The sequence below is a fragment of the Galeopterus variegatus genome, unplaced genomic scaffold (assembly GCF_000696425.1).
Source record: "Galeopterus variegatus unplaced genomic scaffold, G_variegatus-3.0.2 Scaffold45786, whole genome shotgun sequence".
NCBI lineage: Eukaryota > Metazoa > Chordata > Mammalia > Dermoptera > Cynocephalidae > Galeopterus > Galeopterus variegatus.
Window position 1 is genome coordinate 1 of NW_007771897.1, and position 581 is coordinate 581.

At 32.0% G+C, this 581-nt stretch overlaps 1 protein-coding gene across 1 annotated transcript in view; it reads left to right on the forward strand.

Moving 5' to 3' along the window:
• Window positions 1-380: 380 nt before the first annotated feature.
• Window positions 381-581, forward strand: part of LOC103584155 (F-box only protein 5-like) — a gene marked incomplete at its 3' end in the record, with an annotated part of 3524 nt that continues 3323 nt past the window's right edge. Inside the window, exon 1 of the mRNA XM_008565264.1 lies at window positions 381-581. Coding sequence (XP_008563486.1) covers window positions 411-581 — 171 coding nt within the window.

Consider the following 581-nt stretch of genomic DNA (forward strand, 5'->3'; position numbering starts at 1 on the left):
TTTTGATGCATCATATATCCTCATTTGTTTCATAAGCACGGATATATTTATTATGCAACTCCTTTTTTCACTATTTTTTTTACTCAATCAGATATAGATAACAGTCAGATGTTGTAGCTATACAGCTCCAAAAATAGTCTTTTTTGAAGTACCTTTTCAAGAATGATACAGTAGAATATGTATATACTTATAATATTTAGGTAATATTTCCATATGTTATTGTTATATAATTAAACTTGGATAATTTCACAGCTATATAGGCAAGTGCATGTGCATATAGGCAATACATAGTGTTGAGAGAATGCAAAGTAACCAGTTTAAGAAGTAGGTATGTGTGGAAATTTTGCCATTAAGAAGTAAATGTTCTTTTTGTAGGTTGTGAAAAAGAAAGTCCCACTCTTTCTGTCAAAATGAAGTGTGATTTTAATGGTAACCATGTTCGTTCTGGACTGAAAGTGGTAAAATCTGTTGACAGTGGAAGACTGAGTTCCTACACTCCTACATATTTGGAAGGTTCTTGTGAAGACTTCATCAAAGACAATGAAAGGTTATCACATAATGGGTCAACAACTGTGAGTCCT